The sequence below is a fragment of the Passer domesticus genome, chromosome 3 (assembly GCF_036417665.1).
Source record: "Passer domesticus isolate bPasDom1 chromosome 3, bPasDom1.hap1, whole genome shotgun sequence".
Taxonomy (NCBI): domain Eukaryota; kingdom Metazoa; phylum Chordata; class Aves; order Passeriformes; family Passeridae; genus Passer; species Passer domesticus.
The window spans coordinates 67,786,947-67,804,573 of NC_087476.1; the positions used below are offsets into that span (position 1 = coordinate 67,786,947).

A 17,627-nucleotide genomic window follows, 5' to 3' on the forward strand; every position below is an offset into this window, starting at 1 on the left:
TAGCCTTGTCCCACTTGTTTGTACATACCCACTTGTCTTTCCTTTTGCTTTCTTTTCATCATAGTTACCTAACTGGCATCTAAAATACTTCCTTGTTTGATACCCCAGAGACCTGTCCTCCCTCAGCTTCCCTGTACACAGAGGAGGGAGCACATCTTCTCCTGGTTTTTGCATACGTTGCTTTAATTACCAGCATTTGTCTTGTGAAGACATCAGTCATACATCAAACAAAGTGTTTTTGAAGGAGGGAATATCATTACATTGCTAATGCCTCTGGTAAAACAAATGTGTTTTATTTCAAAATAGTCTGTTTCGTTTCTTTATAGAGTGTGATCATGCTCAATTCAGAGCATGGTTGCTATAGTTTGCATAGCTCAGGAAGGTGCTTGAGAGACAATCAAGACAGCTTCTTAAACAATATGAGGAGTTGGAGCCTTTTTTTGCATATCCCTTTCACCTGTCAGCTAGCAAAAGTGTAGATGAGTATAAAAATGTACTGTATTGTATAGAGAAGTTGTATGTCAGAAGTAAATAGCTCTAGATGGTTATGGTTTCACCACAATTTTGCATGCATACTGGTCTTAGAAGGAGTAAAAAAATATACTTTATGTTTTTTAAGCAACTTTAAATAGCCATTTGTTTTCTGTAAGTCTCAACACATGTCATAGCTGAGAAGAATTTGAGCCATATTGCAATATCTTTTTCAGTCACTTCTTGAAACTATGTTGATTTGACACTTTAAAAATGTTTTTAGTGACCATAATAGAGCTACTTTGGATTTTCCCATTGCAGCTAAGACAGAGAATGGTTTTATAATATTCCCTTTGATTTATCATTCAATAAAGAGAAATTAATTTTAAGCATAGCACCAGAATTAAAAATAGATTTGAAATTAAAGCTTAAGAGGACATGATTCAAAACTGCCAAAATAGTAAGTTTGCTCTTATTCTTATTTTCGATGAAAACATCTTTTAGAAGCTAAATTCCAGATACTTCCCAAATGTTTTCACCCCCACTGTATATAACCCACGGTCTGGAAGCTGGTGTAGTAGTTACAGGAGCTGTGATTTTACAAATACACTTTCCAAATGGTATTTGCTATATAGAATTGCAACAAGTGTTAACTTTTCAAGACTCATCTGGTTTTTTTGCTACATGGTAAGAGGAGAGATGACTCATCAAGGAGAGAGAGGCATGGTATGAGATAAGGAGAGCTATCACTGCTATCATTATAGTGTTTATATTGCACAATAAGAATATCTTTGAATTTAGTTTAGGTTAAAATGGAAGTGGCAAGTTATTAAAGATATACAGTGGAATAAAATTTTTATTTATTTTGATAATGACTGACAAGCTAACAACTTAAGAGAAAAAAGCAGACAAAATTGTCCATTATTCTCTTCTTATTTTATCTCTTGCACCTAAAACTATCAATGGAATGTCCCTGAGTGCTCCATGTAGCAGATCCTATGGCTCTGTCCTCTGGTCTTGTCAAAGAGATCATAGCATCAGAGGATAATGAAGCACATCCATCTTAGTTCTGTTCAAGCTTTCTACATCTGCTTAATTTAGAAGAATTATCCATTAAGAGCATTTATGATGCTGTATCTAGCAAACCGGTTTTCTGCTGTGAAATGTTTTTAGAGCCACACTTGTTCAGGAAAATGTTTTTGACATGACCATTATCAGAAAGTACTGAAATACTGAGGGTTTTTTATTGTTTTATTATTATACTACTCTTAGAAGCTGTTGTATGAGTCATAAAGATGAAAAATTCTGTTTGTTTTATGCTAAGAAAAAGGTTTTGCCCCTGTTGAATCACACATTTTGATAGCATTAAAGGAAAAGATTTTTAATTTTTCAGTTTGTGCAAATCTTTGATGTTTGATGTTGGGGTTCCACTTCATATCAAAATGAAGTTTGAGAGCCTCAAACTTTGCTTCAAGGTAAGAAAGCCTGGTGTCTCTGGTTCTGTTGTGATTTGTGAAGCATCCTTTTGGAGATGTGCTTTTGACTGGGGAAACTCAGAATAAGTCGTCAGGCAGGCACTATATTGAGCAACCACTGAACATGATAAATGCAGAAAATCTTAATGATTCAGTTAAATTGTCACATCAGAAATGCTGATTGTAGGGTCCTTAGCAGAGGGACTCACTGTTCCTACATGTTTGAATAGCAATTAGTATAAAATGCTTCCACATTAAATTTACTGAATGAGCTCTGCAACGTGAAACAGCAGAGTAACTCTTACCTCTGCAGATGATCTGCCTTCACTGATATGCTTGGTTTGGTAATCATCATCTTTACTAAGTTTAGAGTACATCCAATTTAGGCATCGTTAAAGCATTACATGTTTGTAATTGCTATGTATGTAACAAGAGTTACTTGTGTGGGCTTCATCTTAAGAACCTGTGCTCAGGGCTGTAATTTTCCTCTATATTCTCTGTGCACACGTTCTTTGATGAACAAGAACTTGTCTACCTTTGTTAGCTTACTTGCTAAAATACAAGAAAACACTAACTAGCAAGGACATGTTTCATAATGCAAGCTAAATGATAATTTTAAACTTGTGAGAAGGAAAATTTGCTGAAAAGTAAAGTGCATTAACAGTAGTAAAACCTTGTTGCTTCCTTTCCCTGAGTGACAGTAATTTCCAGAAGCATAGCCTGTGAGGGAAAACTCAATACTATAAGAAAGAAAAGAAGTCAGTTTTAAAGTTGAATCTATAGATACTTTTTAATATACTCACTTAAACTAGTAAGCCATCACTTTCTTTAAAAAAGAATAAAAATACAAACATATAAATATCTTCTTTCAGCCATTACTTAAAACTGTGGAATGCTGTTTCCAGAAATGGCAATGGCCAAAGACATACTCTTTGTTAAGTCAGTAAAAGATGAGAGTAGTGAATTTGAGATGAAGAAATTCTTCTGATATTTTCTAACTGGTGTGAATTTGTATGCTGCAGGACAAATAGAGTAGTCATCTCTTGCTTGAGTGCATCATGTTTTACTGGCTGTTAATGTGGCTAGCCTGTTCCCATCCATTGGACGTTATTTGTTGATAACAAACAGTGCTAAGGCAGGCATTTATTTGTATATTGGTTATTGACAGGAGCCCAGTTTTATGCCAGGTCAGATAGAATTGGAATAGTAGAAAGGAGGACTAAAACAGCCAAGCATATTCTTAGTTTCTAAGTATAAACCTGCTTCATTCAAAGTGAAGCTGAAATTTGAATGTAATAAGCTACTTAAGACTTGGCTTCTACATGACTTATAGCCATCCTGTTTTGGATCAAGAAAAACTCTCACCAGTAATATTACAACCACTCCCTTTCCCCTTTATTTTGAGAAGAGAACTATTCTGTTCCCAGGCTGTCAAACTGCCATAATCATGCTTTTTGCTAGTCCAAGCACAAGCACCCTTCGCTACTCTCCCCTGATTTCTTATCTGACAATAAGGTACCAGGAGAATCATATTAATTGCTGGTGACAGATTGAGCAGGATATATTTATCTATGAAGAAATACTTTAATTTTTTTAATTTTTGGGTTTTGTTGGTTTTTTTCCTGTTGCAGGGGAGGGCAGCTAACTTTCTTTTGTATTCTGTTGATGAATTCATTTTAGCTCTTTTAAGGATGTAAGATTGAGCAAGAATGTTTTTTTCCCAAATGTCTTCTTACCCCTGCCCTTCCCAGCCTTGGGGCCGTATTTTGTGTAGACATCACAATTCCTTAGCTGATTGACAAATGTTTATTGTATCCAGGCCCTCAACACAAGAGTTGTGTGTACTTTTGCTTTCCACTAGTGAACAGTAATCCCAGTACTGGATATCTGTTTGCTTTATGTTTCTTCACTGATCCTGCCTATATTTTCCCAAGAGAATATATATCATCTCTTTCTGAGTCTGCAGTCAGTGGTGAAGGAACAAATGGTGGCCATCAACAATTTTACATAAAATAAGTAGAAGTCCTCAAAAATTACATGGAGAAACCAAAAGACAAATAAATTATTTGTACAGGGGCTGGGAAGAGGGCCAGGTTTGGATAGGTAGCTGAATGGTTGTGTATACATGTTCCCTCACCAAGGGTGATTTTACATCTAGATACTATTTATTCTTACTCTGACAACGTAAACAGCAGACGCAACAGGTGCTAAAAGTAGTATCCACGTCACTGCATACTCCTAGGCAACAGTATGAACCCAATTTTTTTCTGCATTTTGTGAAGAAGGAAAAAAATAATGAACTACAGTCTCATCTTTATGAAGAGCTTCTGTACTCATGAGTCTAAGTTATAAAAGAACCATCCTATGTTCACAGTAAGACACCATTGGTTCTCAGCTGTTTCATCTAAAGAAATAAAACATTGAAATGTACATTAAAATAACCTGAAGAATAGACTCCAGACCATGCAGTATTATTTTTTCCACTAATACTTACAGGTTGTTTTTTTTCAAAATGCTTCTCTGCTCTCTAGCCCCCAAAATCCACAGCACAGTATGAGGAACTATTATCATTACTGTAGGAATAAATACCAAAGGTTACATCTTGGACTAGTGGTCCAGGATTGTTCAGGATAATGTCTTTTTCATCATTCTTCTACTTGATAATGGATGGTGGAAAATTACTCTCTCCAGCTTTTCCACACAAACTTTCAAATGCTTCCCGTGAGGTTGTGGATTAGTGTTATTAAATGGTTGCTCTGGATGTAATGAATGTGAGGGTAGGGATGGGAGAAAACAGAAGGTTTTTGCAGAGATTGTTTCTTTGTCCAGGCTCCAAGAGACATTCCTAAAATGGAAACATTAGTGATGGCTCTATGAACATTGCCTGATACTGATGGAAAAGCAAAGTACTTTGCTTCAAAAATGTATTCAATTGATGTGGTACCACATTACTTGTCAAAGCAGGAAGGTGGCTTTTGAATTCCTATAAAAATGTCATAGAGAAAAAGCCAATACTAGCTACAGGGCAGCAATTCATAACTGACAAATGATGATGTGTATGTCCCTTGGGAAACACAGCAGCAAGGGAATGAATATGGTGAACTGAAATATAGAGGGATTTATTTTCTCCAAGTTTTACTTCTTGGTTTGCTAAGTTCATTGTGATGGATGGGAGCACAATATATAAAATGACTAGCTTGTATACTCACATTTATGAGTATATACCATTGAGCATATACCATGCTTCAATTTTCAATTTGAGATAGAAATATATTACTTATTATGGATGATAGGATTAAGTTTATTTTAAACCCAATTTTAAAATAAAATTGATTGAATATTAAAATTGTAGTTCATGTCTATCTCAACTTTTGGTAAATCTCCATTGATGGATAAATCATTTTAGAGAATTTAAATTGTCAACAGAACTTATATTTCAATGAATAATTGGGAATTTTCTTCAAGACCTAATAAATTGTACCTTTATTGTAGCAGGGTTTCTTGAGGTGCATATGTAAAGAACTACCATGAGAAGAACTATGAGATTTTTATGTCTTTGAGAACAGACCCAGTAATATCTGCTTCAGATAGTTGTGCAGCACAATTATCAACATTTAGAATAAATTAATTCATAATCTCTGAATAGGAATGAAAGACTGCAAATGAAAATTATGCTGAATTTGGTGGAAGTATTGAGTTGGAGAAAAGTAATTTTTATTTCTAACACAGTTCATTCCATACTGTATAACTTTTTTTGTTATGCGAAGAAACTAAGCATACTAAAGCCTTGAAACAGCTGCATATTTTGGTAAAAACTGAATGGGATTAGATTTTCAGTCAGAATAATGTTCAAAAATATAGGTACTTAAAATTAGAATAACTTAATTTTTTTTTCTCTTTTGAAAATGTAGCCCTGCAGCAGATCTTTTGAAGTGTAAATTCTGAGACATAGGAGTATTAAAATAATCATGGATCTGGAGGAAACATCCAGGACAGATTAATCAAGAATAGAAATTTATTTGAACTTTCTGTGGTCTATTGAATATGAAAACATTTCATATTTCAGATAGAAAAAAAAGAAGCCTTGAGCAAAGTTTTGATCAGTCAGTGACATTACTGGTGTAACACCTGAATATGGGGATTAAGGTTGAAGGTTTCTACCCAGCTTCAGAAAACTTTTTTGTATTTTATACTTTTTATTTATTAGTGCTAGTTAAAAAATGGCTGATCTGTGCTACAGGCTGAGGAACAATGGGAATAAAGAATGAAAACTTCCAGATGACTACTTTGGCCACACATAGTATTTTTATTCTGCAATTTCTTGGTATTTTGTTGTGAAATTCATGTTTTCAGACTTTCTGTTATAGCCTGTGTCCCTAGACTGGATTGTATCTCTGAAGATAAGTATTTTGTGCAACTACTGTATTGTAGACTTTTTTTTTACTGAGAAGAGGTTTCCTGTTGGAGTGGTTTCTGTATGTGTGAGAGTGGCTGGGTAATGATCAGATTCTTGGGAAACTTGTGGTTCAGGAGCGTCTGCAGAGCATCACATTGTGCTGTTGTGCTAAGCGTCACTAATTCTCTCTAAAATGTCTATTTTTTGTCAAAATAACTAATTAAATAGGTTGCATTAGTCAGGAAATAGATGCTGATCAACTGGTTCTTTTTTGGACACCAGTTTTGAGAGTCTTAAGCAAAGAGAACAGTAAAAGCATGACTCACTGAAAGAGTGTTTTGAAATAGCAACAGTGGAAAAACCCATTTTCAAACCAACTGTATAAATTAACTATTATTGTGTAGAACACTTTGTAAGGAAGTACATTGACACTGTTGCTGGGCAAATGTCAAAACTGCAAGTCACTATGTCCCCACTGACTTTCTTCCTGGACTCAAAATCCCAAATCAAGTCGAATATAATGTATATATTTATTCCCATTACCCCTGAATTAGGACTTGAGGATTTTCCCCTGTGAAAATCCTCCATGATGTTAAAAGTCTCTAGCAGAAATTACATTGCTCCTCACTTCCTTCCACTGCCATCTGTGCGTGGGTGTCTTTTGGGGGCCAGTGTGACAAGAATTGGAAGAAACATTTCTGAAGGAAAACATTGTATTTCTTAGAGATATTAATGTGGAAATATAAAAAAATACATAATTGCTTGAAGCATAGTCAGGAGTTTCACAAAGCTTTTTTGTTGAACTTAGAGGATTTTTGGTTCTTTACTCTATTTCAAACTGCTGATGTAAAAAAATAAGAAAACAAAAGACTTTATTGTGGCAGAGATAAACTCAGGCAGCTTTTATTGTGCTGTGAAGATTATCAAAGTGCAATATGCAAACACTGATATGTGTATGAGAGAAAGAACATACGCTTATCAATTTACCTCTTTTCTATATACAACGTTGTCAGCAAGACACAGTAAAACATCCAGTAGATACAAAAACAAGGCTAGATGAACTATTTATGGCAAATAGCAAATCTTTCTCTTAAGAATACATTGTCAGTTTTTCTGAAATAATCTTGGATGAATTTTTCAGAGTGAGAGTTTAAGACAATTAGACAAAAGTGATGTTACTATTGCCCTTTTACATGTTATTTCAGGAATGGGAGGTCAAACTTGGCGTAGGAGTCACATATTCATTTCCTTCTCAGCTTTTTTTGAGGGTGACTGCTCTTACATTCATACCCTGCAGTGTTCTCCACCAGGATACACTTGCCAGTGCTGTTCTACTTCCCATTAACCAGACTGCACAGCAGTAGGCAGGGGACTCCAGGTGCTCAACTTCCCACATGGGTGTCCTGCAGGGCTGTAAATAATTTATTTTCTCTTCTCATCTCCCAAGCTATTTAACACAAAAGAGCTACAGCTCCAGCAAAAGGAATTAAAAGGAGCCACAACCAGAATGCCACAACCAGAATGCCTAAAAACAGAGGTGAAGACACTCATGTTCAAAGGCCTGAAACTGCTCGTGTCTGAGCAGAAATTTGGAATGAGGTGCCTCATGATTTAGAGAATGTAATTAGCAGACAGTAGAGACCGTTGTGTTCCATGTGGAGTTTCTCATTACTTTCAAAAAGAAATTACATCATTACTGAGAAAGATAGAAAAAAAATGTCTTTTAAGCTGGTGGCTAGGTACTCACCTACAAGGTGGGGCATTGATATTGCAGAACAGCCTCAATGCCTGTTGATTTACACAGTACACACTGGTGGCTGGGAAAAGCATGCACATCATTATGATTGGTGTTTGGAGGCTTCCTGTCCTCCACTTGGCATTGGATACAGAACTATATTGGAGGATGTGATTTAGCTTGAGTTTCCAAAGGTGATAGTAGATGAAGAACGTGATGGGTAGCTGAATTCTTGGCTGTTTTGCTCTTAATAGTACTCAAGTGTGTCTGTGGCTTTTTGAAAGGTAAAGAGAGGAATTGATTGAGAGAAAAAGGAAGGGGTATCATGACGAGAAAAGCTGGAAATCACCTTCTTAGTTTCTTTTAGCATTATTTAAGATTTCTGACAAACAAGTCAAACAAGGAAATCAAGTAGGTCTCACAGATAAGTCTCCTGGTATCCTTGTTTATCTCAGTTTTTAAAAGTTTTGCTTGAAGAAAGCGTACAGTAGTTAAAAATGAAATCTGCTTTATCCCCCTGGTTCTTGTTGCTTTGTTTTTGTTTTGGATTTCTTTTTTATTTGGAGGTGAGAATTTCTCATAAATGAAATATCTTCAGGGCATGTTTATGGTGCTTGAAATTATATTTTATGGGCTCTTTCCCCTACAAATAAGATTTTAACATAGAGAAAATGTGCACACTGATAGTCTATTATCATTCATCAAGATCATGAGGCTTTACATAATTTTGAAGAAAAACATAAAATTTCCTTTGCAGGAGACAATCTGTACGTGCGTGACATGGCTTCCATACAACTTAGTTTTTCTAAACAGCATTGCTCTTGTCTTGCAAATGTTTAACATGGAGCAATGTTCTTGAGCAAGATGCTGAACTCTAGTGCTTGGGATAAGAGCCTTGGGATTACAGGGTTTCATCAGTGGTTGCTGGTATATTGCCAGTTATGCATAGCTAGTGTCACTTGTAAAATGGTCATTTGTGGCTGTGGGAGAGATTTTAGTAGAGAATGTCTTTTGGGAAACTTCAGAGATAAATGTTGCCAGAATGAAGCAGCAATCCCTTTTGCTGGAGGACACAGGGACCTGTGTGGATTGCCACTTTTACAATAATGAGTGGCACAGGTACATAGTCGTATTTAATCATCCTTATAGTGTTTATAAACCAGATTTCTGCTCTGAAGCTTGGTTATGAGACAGTGTGACTCCAGGGTATACATTACTGAAATTTGTTGGTCAGCACCATTGATTTATTTCATATTGGTATGGAAATGGAAGAGATTTTTGCATTCTTTGTTAGGTTTTTTACAATATGAATGTAGATGAATTTTCTGGTCTAAAGCAGAAAGTCATAACAGTATCAAGCAACATGTTGTTCTTCACAAGGTTGGGCTAGCCAGAATTATGGATCCTTTCTGCCCTTCTAGGCTTGAGTATTTCTGAACACTGTTTATAGCTGAGAAAGAAAGAATCCAACTCAAAAGCAGTAGGATGATTCATTTGAGGGTTTTATTTCTGCAAATTCCTTTATCTACCTTCACTTTGGAAAAAAGTATATTTCAGTTTATGTTGTTTTAAAACTAGAAAACTTCAATTACTTTTGTGCTTGAGTAGTTTCATTAAAATATGTTATGTCCTCTCCATAGTTAGTATTATTCAGATGACATTTTTAAATCTGCATCTGGGTACAGTCTTCCTTAACATAACTCAGACAAGTGTGGTCTACCCTCAATTATAATAAGTCAAAACAGAAAATTTCTGCATTTGTTTTCATCAATAATTCTAAAAAAACAAGTGGCAGAAATAGGTGTGAAAGTTGGGATATAAATAATTTCCTTAATCAAATTGCATTCTGATCAATGATGCCTTTTTTCTTTTAAAAAAATCAACCCACTTAAATAGTAAAGATCAGAAAGTTAAATATGTGAGTGCAATCAGCAGGGTATTCAAATTATCAGTGTCAGCTCTGTTGCTACTCATGAGAAAGAATGCTACCAAGTTAAATCTAGAAATCTATTTTATATTAATCCAAAAGAATACAGAAAAGAAAGAAAAAAACAATTAACTAAAAATATAGAGTGGTAAAAATTTATGGCATATGTGATCCTTCAGGCACTTCTGCAAACCCAGTCTCAGAGAGGAGTCCCCTCATTCTTCTTTCACCTTTCTGTGGACACTGCAATCAAGTGATGCAAAGCCTCTCTTTGTTTGGCTGTAATAGACATAGGGAAAAAATAATCTGAATAATCCAGTATACGTACTGGATAATAATGTATTTTTCCATACTTTAAGCCAAATATAGCCATTGATTTTCATCCCTCTGCCCTTCTGCCTGTAACTATATAGTACTTGATTTCTTTCAGATATATGCATGAACAATTCATACACAAACAGTTCTTGTCAGATAAAGAAAATAAATGTTAAAATATCCATGCTGATATAACTGTGGCAATATATGCTATGGTTTGTGATTATGAAAACTTCAGTGAGAATATAGATAATTTTTGCCCCATTCACCAGTGAAAGGCCTTTCTTGTGGAGTCCTCCTCTCCATTAGACAGCAATTTTTGTTAAAAACCAGCTAGTGCTGAATGCCTAAGAGACTGGCTTTTACAATCTCCCTGCGCATCTAATCCACTTTCTGTGTTTCCTGTGTCTGAATCAGTGGTGAGAAATGAAATTGCACATTATATTTTTTTCAGTCATGATCGATGATTTTGAAGTTTATTTCAGTGACTAAACTTAATTTCCTGATGTACCACCACGAAGTGATGGTATTCAACATGGAAGTTAAATTGACCCAATAACCTCCTTTCTCAATATAAAAAATAAAAATAAGTAATGGAAATACAGTAGTAAATAAAGCTAATTTAGTAGTAGTTTTGTCTTAAATTTAGACAGTGATATTTTCTAGAGTAATATTTATTAAGTTTTCTGTACTGTGAGCTGTCCTGCAAAAAAATTCTCCAGGTTCCCAAGGCTAGGTGGTGGTGCAGGACTGAAGCTGAGCCAGCCAACCTCGAGGCTCCCCTGAGGGAGCACCTGAATGATCAACTCCTGCCTCTCAGCACCAAACAGCCCAGCTGCCCAGATTTCACAGTGCTGGGCAAGCATAACCATCGTGGTTTTGTTGCTCTTGAGAGCTCAGATGGCAAAAGCCTTGATTGTCAACAGCAAAACCCTCTCTTGCTATCAGCAGAGCAGGGGAGCTTCATGCATTGCTTTCGCTCTTCATTATCTGCAGATACTCTGATGTCTAAAAGCAAAAAGGTTTTTGCTTTTAGACAAAAAAAGTTTCAGTTACTAAACCAAGATATCAACAGCAAAAAGCTACGATTTTTAGCAAATCGATTTCAGTTACTAAACCAAGATATCAACAGCAAAAGACTATTTGCTTTGCAAGGTTGAAGCTGTGTCTTCATGAAGTAAGAAATCATTGAATTAAGTTTCTCAGTGGTCTATTGGTTTGTGATTCTGATTAATAAAATGTACTTTCTTGCAGCTGTCTCTTCTTCCACTATGTTCTTGAATTTTGAAAAAGAGCATTTTGAATTTTGCTTTTATTTTGCAGTACTACTGCCATATCTTTTTCTGTCAGATCAAGGCTTACATGGCTCATTGCATCTATGCGTAGCAAAAATTTGATTTATAATTCCTGTGAAATTTTCTATAGGTCACAACCAGCACTTTTTGAAAATGTTTAGAATAGGTGATTTTCTCTGAAAGGTAACCTTACCATTGCCCTGACCTTTATGACTTTGACTTGGAAATTACTATTGCAGAGTGCAGAGAGCATGTTTTCCTCAAAAATATTTTCTTAAAGTCCTGTGACAGCCTCAGCAGTTGCTATTTTTGGACCATTTCATTTAAAATGAATCACTTGTAGAATCTTCAGCAAGTACGTTTCACAAACAACATGACTGAGTCTTTTTAATTTGTATGTGAATATAGATGTGTTTTTGCCTATTTCTTTAAAGACGATTAAAGTATGTCTTTTTTTTGGACTTGAGTAAGATCTTGTGAATTTCATTGTCTTTATCAGGATATGTACAGGTATTTAAGGAATCTCACTCTTGGCTTTCAGTTTCTATGTCTAAAAAACTCCCTTTTTTCAACCATTTTCTACTTTTGCTAGCTTTAAGATATTATTAAAATTATTGCTTTGCCTTGACCAATTTTTTTTTTGCTTTATAAATTGTCATGACAACTGAAGGTTTTTTTAGGATTTCAAAATTCAGTCGGCAGTCTTCTTCACTTTGCAGATCTGATAGCCAACTTGCCTTTTTTTGCTGCTTGCTGGAAGTGAGGCAGGGAGACCTGGAGAACTTGAGAATCTGCTTTGACAATTTTATAGCTGGGTCTTTGATATCACACATTAAACAGTATACAGAAACGGAGTATCTGACACAGCAAACACTTTCTATTTTGGATTGTTGAAATTTTCCTTTTCAGGTAAGTCCAGTACCAAGGCAGTGGCATCCATGAAATTTATGTCATCTGACTAACTTGTCTATTTGCTAGATTTCTAGTGATAAGACAGAATCAGGCTTGAAGGTTAAAGATTTTTCATTCTATAAGTATTAGTTCTTGTTTACAAATGCAGTTTTATAATGAAGTTTATAGTCTTGAATCATAACTCCTATAGATGTGAAGTGTCACGTATGAAAACTTTCATGAATTTACTGGTCAGATTTTTTTCAAAGCGCCATTCATAGGAAGTATTATTGTCCTGTTTTTACCTGTTTTGCTGCCTTGGTGGTTTTTTTTTTTTTTTCCTTGAGATAAGAAATTAGAGAAATTGTTTTTCTTTTAGAAATGCATTTGCATAAGTAATAAACCTTAGAAAAAGGCACAGGAATAATTAAGGGAGACAGTATTGTTGATTAGATGTTAAAAGTAGTAGCTACAAAAACACCCAGCAAGCTCTAAAAATAAATACCTTTATTATTTTAGGACTAGAGTTGGCCCCAAAATCTCCCAAAGAAGTACGAACTGATGCATTTCTCACTTGCCATATGACAAATTGCAAGTTTGTTTTGCTTGAATAGCCTTTACTCTAGAAGGAGAGTGTTGGTGCTGATATTTACTCATCTGTCATGGGAGTCATATCTCTGAAATCATCAGTGTGTTAGGATGCAACAGCTGGCTTAAACTCTGTCCAGGCTTTCATGTGCCAGGGCAATGGCTTCAGGGTAAAGTGTGAATAGACCATTAAGGAACTTTCATAATCAGATGGTGCCATTTTCAAGAATGTCGATTTCCCACTATTATTTATAAAAAGCCAAAGGACACTGGAACATACGGAGGTGAAATTTCTGATGTGCAGACCATGTGTACTCAAATGTGAGGCCAGGACCTGAGGACTGAGGAATACAGCATGTCACTGTATGAGTTTTCAAAAGAAAGGAAAAAGTGTTTGAAGGTGAGATGAAAATAATAGAAAACTTCTCATATTGTACCAGAGAGATTTGAAAGAAGACAAAGTTAAAAATCAGTTTTCAAAGTGCCGTTTTGTTTTTCTAATTTTTGTCTTTGATCTTTGAAGATTTAGGAAAATATTTAGGGCTGACTAACTTTTCTAGTCAGCTGACAGAAAAATATAGCTATGCTTGGAACTGCGTCATTGAGGTTTATGAAGTTTCATCTTATATTAAACTAAAATTCTTCTTTCAGTGTCAACGTTGTAAATTTCATATGTACAAAAAAGGATTAAAATTGTATTTAAAAAAATAAAATATTTTTGAGGTAGGATCTGTCTGAAACACTTTGTATACCTCCAACAGCATGCAAAGGTAAATTGCCTCATTTAAGGAATACAGCCATGTAAATACTATGAGAAACTCTACTGCTGCGTTGAAAATCTCTCAAGATTTAGGCATTCAACATAGCAATGAAAAATGCTTGCTCTGGACATGGTTGTTAAGTCTCTAGAGATTTTCACTGCTATGTAATCGAGTTTGTAATGCATACACACATGGAAAGCTATGATACAATCAATGGGGCTTTGTAAAATACATGATAAAGCTATTCACTAAGTGTAATAAAATAAAAGCTAGAAGGAGAAGCAAATTTCCTTTATTTTCTGAAATGCCTTTTTAAAATACTGTTTTCATTGCCTTAAGGAAAGCAAAGAAAATTATGCAGTATGTACCATACAGGAAGAAACTGAATCTATGGAGTGACAGGGGAAATATACTTCACATTCTAATTTTATATACTGTAGTGCATTCAAGAGATCTTATTGTTTTGATTTGGTTTATATTTTTGTAAGTTGTATAGATTTTTATTATTGTTTTAAATTTAAGGTTTATAAAAGAGTTTTGTTATTATGCTTGGTGGGAAATGGATGAGTTACTGAAATATTGGTTCTATAAGGAAATACGTGACATCTCTCTATTACATTGCTTGTCTCAACTGCAGATATCATGAAATATGAAGAGCATAGATGTAACATCCCTCAGTATTGCACCCATTTTCCCTTTAAGCCAGTTTGATTATTTTAAGTTGCTCAAATTATGAATGTGGGGGGCTTTTTTTGGATTTTTTTGTTGTTTTGTTTGTTTGGTTGGTTTTTTTGTCTGCAGCAATGCTTCGTAATTTATTTTGCAAATCACAGTGGGTAAAGTTCAACTGTAGCTTTTTATCTGAAATACAAGGCTGACTTCAGCTTGTGGCATAAAGTACAAAGTGTGATAGAAGTGCAATTGATAGAAGTGCATGCCCAAGAGGAGCAGATGGGTTAGGAATTAGGAGGTGAGTTTGGAAGGATACTCAGTGTGAAAGGCAGGAAGAAATCTGGTATCAAAGGTGTTAGGAGGTAAGCAATAGCATGGGACCTTAAAATAAGGCAGAAAATTAAATAGAAAGGAAAAGATATGCATAAATGAATAGATAGAGAGCAAGGGAGACTGGAGTGGCAAGGAAAGCACTTCAGCACTGAGGGAAATAGGAATTTTGTTAAGAGCTTAGGCATGAGGTGGAATTTGATATTCTGGTAGTCCATATGTAGGTAGCTTTGCCTTTACTGGTAAACTAATTTTTCAGCGTGGCTCGTGGCGGGGTGCACACAGGGAGTGGGGAAACTTAGATTAATAAAGTGTTTTTCTATGTACATTTTGCGGTAGTTTAATTTTTAAAATGCAGACTGCTGTTGCACACTTAGTGCATTTCTCTTACTTTTTATAAGTCTCAGCCTAAAGGAGTTCTATGTTCCACTGCTAAAACAAAGATAAAAAAAGAAACTAAACTAAAATAGAATGGCCAGTGTTTTTTTTTTCTAGATTGACTGAGCAAAAAATGTACATCTCTTTCATGGAAGAACAATATGAATTTCCTCAGGGATCTGAAGAATAGTGAGAGAAAACTTACTAATCTATAAATGCCTTTTCTTTTGCTCCTAGGTTCAGATATTGTTCAATGGTTAACAAAGAACTTATCGATAGAAGACCCAGGTAATTTCTCTTCTTTTCTCATCTTCAAATTCTAGTTTGTTTTTTCAAAATTATTTGACCTGACTTTGTTTTCTGCTGCATTGGGAATGCCAAGACAAAACATTGGACCAATACAATTTCAATAGCTAAATACACATAAAATCTTAGAAACCTATACTAACATACTGAGGATTTTGATTATCCATTTTATTGCAGCAGGTATCAGGAAACAATATGAGAATGATAATGATAGTTCTTTGGTAGAAAATGTGTTTGAGTGCATGAGGAATTTACTCAGTGTTATGCTAAATAGTTTGTTAAATACAAGCTCTTCTCTTACTGAATTTTTCAATACACAAAAAATAAATAGAACTATTAAAATACATTCTCTCACTGTTGACAAAAGCTAATCTTAAATTTGGACATTTCTATAACATCTGAAATGAAATTCAAATAAATGAAATTAAATGAAATTCAAATGAAATTCAAATAAAATCCTTGAAATGAAGAAATTAGGAAGAACAGTTCATTACTTGATCAGCTGGGTTGGGACATGAAAGTAAGGGTTTGGTTCCAAACTCTGCCTTGGTATCTTGTATGCCCAGCAGGAAACACAGTTTTGTTATTGTATTTAGCCATTATTTACTTCCTGGATTTACAAGAATCTAGTTACCTGATAAGAAATTTTCCATAAAGGAATGATTTCTAGTAGAAAATGCTGAATTGTAGAAATAAAATACTCTATGGAGGTTCCCATTTTCTTTTGGTTAGAGGAAAAATAATCATCCTTCTTTAAAAATTATCAGAAATTATTAAAAATTGGTTGTTTCTTTGCTTTCTTTCAGTTTTGTTTTTTTTTTGCATTTTTGGGAGTAATTTTTTCTTTATTTTTAAAATGTGATTTTCTGTCAAATTAGAACTCGAAGTATGTTTGTTGCAGAAAGCAAAATCACTGTATTTAAAATTGCGACTTGAGCAACGGAGAACTATCAATACATAATTTGTTATTCGGAAGTAGTCAGTTCACAACATATTGACATGTTATGTGAGAGAGATGACTACGTTTTTAGCCAACTTTGAACAGTGTTGTATGCTTGTTTCTTGGAGATAATGTGGAGGCTTCAAGTGACCTAAGTGTGATATTGCATTTCTCAGTTGTCAGCTACAAAACACTCACCTATCTGTATTTACGAGAGTTTTAAAGATTTTTAGGCTGTGTTTATTTGATATGGAAGCTTAACCTTTATTTGTCAAACTAGAACTGCAATACTGGAATAGGTTGTCATTCAGATTACCTGCTTGTTGCGAAATTTGGAATAGAAAAAGCTTCTGCTAAACAGAAGACACGTCTCCTTGGTTCCTTGTGTTTGTATCCAATTAAAATTAAACAAACACGCAAACTACTAACACATGTAACCAAAACACCACAGTAATTTAACTGAAGCTGAGTTTTATCCTCTCAGATTACATGGATGGAAAAAAACTACCCACAATGACAAAAATGTCTTATGTATTTTGGTCCTAGTCCAAAGTCAGCTATCTGGAGCTAGTTAAATTCTGATCTTCAGAAAACAAATAGCCCTAAATGCTTCCTTTGGGTAATGCTCAGAATTGCCAGATGACAGTGAACTTGACAGATGGTGAGCAAGAGATTTTCACATGACAGAGCTTCTGAAAATGTTCTGTTTTTTCAAAATACATAAGTGTCTTGCTTTTCATTTCAGTTCTGGACAAGTCAATCTAGAACCTTGTGTGGAAAAGCCCTTAATTTCTGCAATCTCTTGTCACTGTAATTTGGATTTCCAGTGTCTTCTGATGGCTTTGTACCTGTGTATCAGTGTTTAACTCAGTTGTCTGTTAAAACTACCCTGTAGGGTCCTGCTACAAATCACTTGTGAAGCTATGCAGTTTTGTGATGCAGAAATAAATAATACCTTAGTTTGCACTGAAAATTGTCATCTCTGTCTAAATCTGATATCAACCACATACCTGCAAGAACAACATAGAGTAGATTGGAGCACATATTTTGAGAGTATATTCTACTCTGTCCAGAAAAATGTAAGGACTACTTGCACACCTTACCTACCAGTGCAAAGCTGTGCAACTACTCATGCAAGCAAGGCAGG

At 35.0% G+C, this 17,627-nt stretch overlaps 1 protein-coding gene across 12 annotated transcripts in view; it reads left to right on the top strand.

The window, feature by feature from the left end:
• Window positions 1-17,627, top strand: part of RGS7 (regulator of G protein signaling 7) — a 260,123-nt gene that overhangs the window by 142,808 nt on the left and 99,688 nt on the right. For all 12 annotated transcript variants that reach the window (XM_064413717.1, XM_064413710.1, XM_064413713.1 and 9 more), the window contains one exon: window positions 15,472-15,522. In XM_064413717.1, coding sequence (XP_064269787.1) covers window positions 15,472-15,522 — 51 coding nt within the window. The remainder of the gene's footprint in view (window positions 1-15,471; window positions 15,523-17,627) is intronic.